Here is a 2500-nt window from a genome sequence, read left to right as displayed (position 1 = left end):
AACAACACTCCCCTTTTCCTCATCCATCCATCCATCCACCCCCCTCTCTCTCTCTCTCTCTCACACTCTCTCTCTCTCTCTACTTCACTGTCTCTCAACCATCACGCTCCCTTTCTATCTCTCTCTCTCTCCATTAAGCAAATATGTATATACATTTCCCATAACGCTGCATAACAATCCTCCCTCTCTCGTCAGTATTTCTCTCTCCCCCTCCATTTGACATGTTACATTTTAGTAATTTAGCAGGTGTTCTTATCCAGAGTGACTTCCAGTTAGTGCATTCATCTTAAGATAGCTAGGTGGGACGACCACACATCAGACATAGTAAGTCTATTTTTCCTCAGTAAAGTAGCTATCATCAGTGTCTCCCCTTCCCCCCACCCACATAGTTGGATATACACACCCCTCCCCAGCTCAGCACGCTGTTCATTGTTCTGGTGTAAAAACTACTTACACTACTGACAATGGAAGGAACACACACACACTCACACACACACACCTTACTCTACTCTCAAACTTTTACTTCTCTACCATATGTGTGCACGTCTCCATGGTTACATCACAAAATCTCCAGGTTGCATTACATCATCACATACGACACCTAATTAGAAACAGCCGCTGTAGAACTCATTGTGCGTGTGTGTGTGTGTGTGTGTGACGGTGTGTGTACGCGTGTGTGTCTAGAGACAATCCATAGAAGGTTGGTCAGAGGAAACAGATTTGCGTCCCACTCCCTCTGAGCAGGAAACCACTCTGTACCCCGTTTTAGCCACACACAGAAAAGACAGGAATGGGAGCACACAAGGTCATTGGTGGTGTTCTAACACACACTACTTTATCAGAGGCTGGTGCTTCAGTCAGTGTGTGAAGGGTTATCAAAGGGCTATTTTAACTTTGGTCAAGTCAGCTAGAGGGGAGATAACAGGGAGGCTATGTAATGTCCATCGAAGCAGGCTTTATCTCCTAGCTTGTGTTAACAGTCTGTGATAGCCGAGTGTGTCTCTATCTGGTACTAAACAGAGACACAAAGGCCTGTGTGTGTGTGTGTGTGTGTGTGTGTGTGTGTGCGTGCGTGCGTGCGTGCGTGTGCGCGTGTGTGCGTGCGTGCGTGCGTGTGTGTGTGTGTGTGTGTGTGCGTGCGTGTGCGTGTGTGTGCGTGTGTGTACCTTTAGGTGTTGAAGCTGTCTTCTGTCATCTTCCAGCTGTCTCCTCTTGTTCTCGATCTCTGTCTGCCTCTTCCTCTTCTCCTGTAAAGACACACACACACACACACACACACACACAGTAAGTGGCCATGTTAAACATTTTAACCAATGTGATGTGTGCTGTGTCTGCATGTTCATGCCGGATATGAGTCCATTACTGCTTCTAGCATTAGCCTAATGCTTCTGGATGTTCAGCTACAGACATTCATCTACAGGCTCTACGTGGTTAGGAGGTTTGTAGGGATAGGAGGTCTGGAGGGATAGGTCTGGAGGGATAGGGGGTCTGGAGGGATAGGGGGTCTGGAGGGATAGGTCTGGAGGGATAGGAGGTCTGGAGGGATAGGTCTGGAGGGTTAGGGGGTCTGGAGGGATAGGGGTCTGGAGGGATAGGAGGTCTGGAGGGATAGGTCTGGAGGGATAGGGGGTCTGGAGGGATAGGGGGTCTGGAGGGATAGGAGGTCTGGAGGGATAGGTCTGGAGGGATAGGGGGTCTGGAGGGATAGGAGGTCTGGAGGGATAGGAGGTCTGGAGGGATAGGTCTGGAGGGATAGGGGGTCTGGAGGGATAGGAGGTCTGGAGGGATAGGGGGTCTGGAGGGATAGGAGGTCTGGAGGGATAGGTCTGGAGGGATAGGGGGTCTGGAGGGATAGGAGGTCTGGAGGGATAGGAGGTCTGGAGGGATAGGAGGTCTGGAGGGATAGGGGGTCTGGAGGGATAGGTCTGGAGGGATAGGGGGTCTGGAGGGATAGGAGGTCTGGAGGGATAGGTCTGGAGGGATAGGAGGTCTGGAGGGATAGGTCTGGAGGGATAGGGGGTCTGGAGGGATAGGGGGTCTGGAGGGATAGGAGGTCTTGAGTGATAGGAGGTCTGGAGGGATAGGTCTGGAGGGTTAGGGGGTCTGGAGGGATAGGGGGTCTGGAGGATAGGGGGTCTGGAGGGATAGGTCTGGAGGGATAGGGGGTCTGGAGTATAGGGGGTCTGGAGGGATAGGAGGTCTGGAGGGATAGGGGGTCTGGAGGGATAGGTCTGGAGGGATAGGGGGTCTGGAGGGATAGGGGGTCTGGAGGGATAGGGGGTCTGGAGGATAGGAGGTCTGGAGGGATAGGTCTGGAGGGATAGGGGGTCTGGAGGGATAGGAGGTCTGGAGGGATAGGGGGTCTGGAGGGATAGGAGGTCTGGAGGGATAGGGGGTCTTGAGGGATAGGAGGTCTGGAGGGATAGGAGGTCTGGAGGGATAGGAGGTCTGGAGTGATAGGTCTGGAGGGATAGGGGGTCTTGAGGGATAGGAGGTCTGG

At 52.5% G+C, this 2500-nt stretch overlaps 1 protein-coding gene across 1 annotated transcript in view; it reads right to left on the bottom strand.

Moving 5' to 3' along the window:
- The window catches only part of LOC115196234 (paralemmin-1), a 15714-nt gene that overhangs the window by 4873 nt on the left and 8341 nt on the right, over positions 1-2500 (bottom strand). The window contains exon 3 of the mRNA XM_029756862.1: positions 1167-1247. Coding sequence (XP_029612722.1) covers positions 1167-1247 — 81 coding nt within the window. The remainder of the gene's footprint in view (positions 1-1166; positions 1248-2500) is intronic.

This window comes from Salmo trutta, chromosome 6 (assembly GCF_901001165.1).
Source record: "Salmo trutta chromosome 6, fSalTru1.1, whole genome shotgun sequence".
Lineage (NCBI taxonomy): Eukaryota > Metazoa > Chordata > Actinopteri > Salmoniformes > Salmonidae > Salmo > Salmo trutta.
This window is presented reverse-complemented; position numbering and strand designations above follow the sequence as displayed.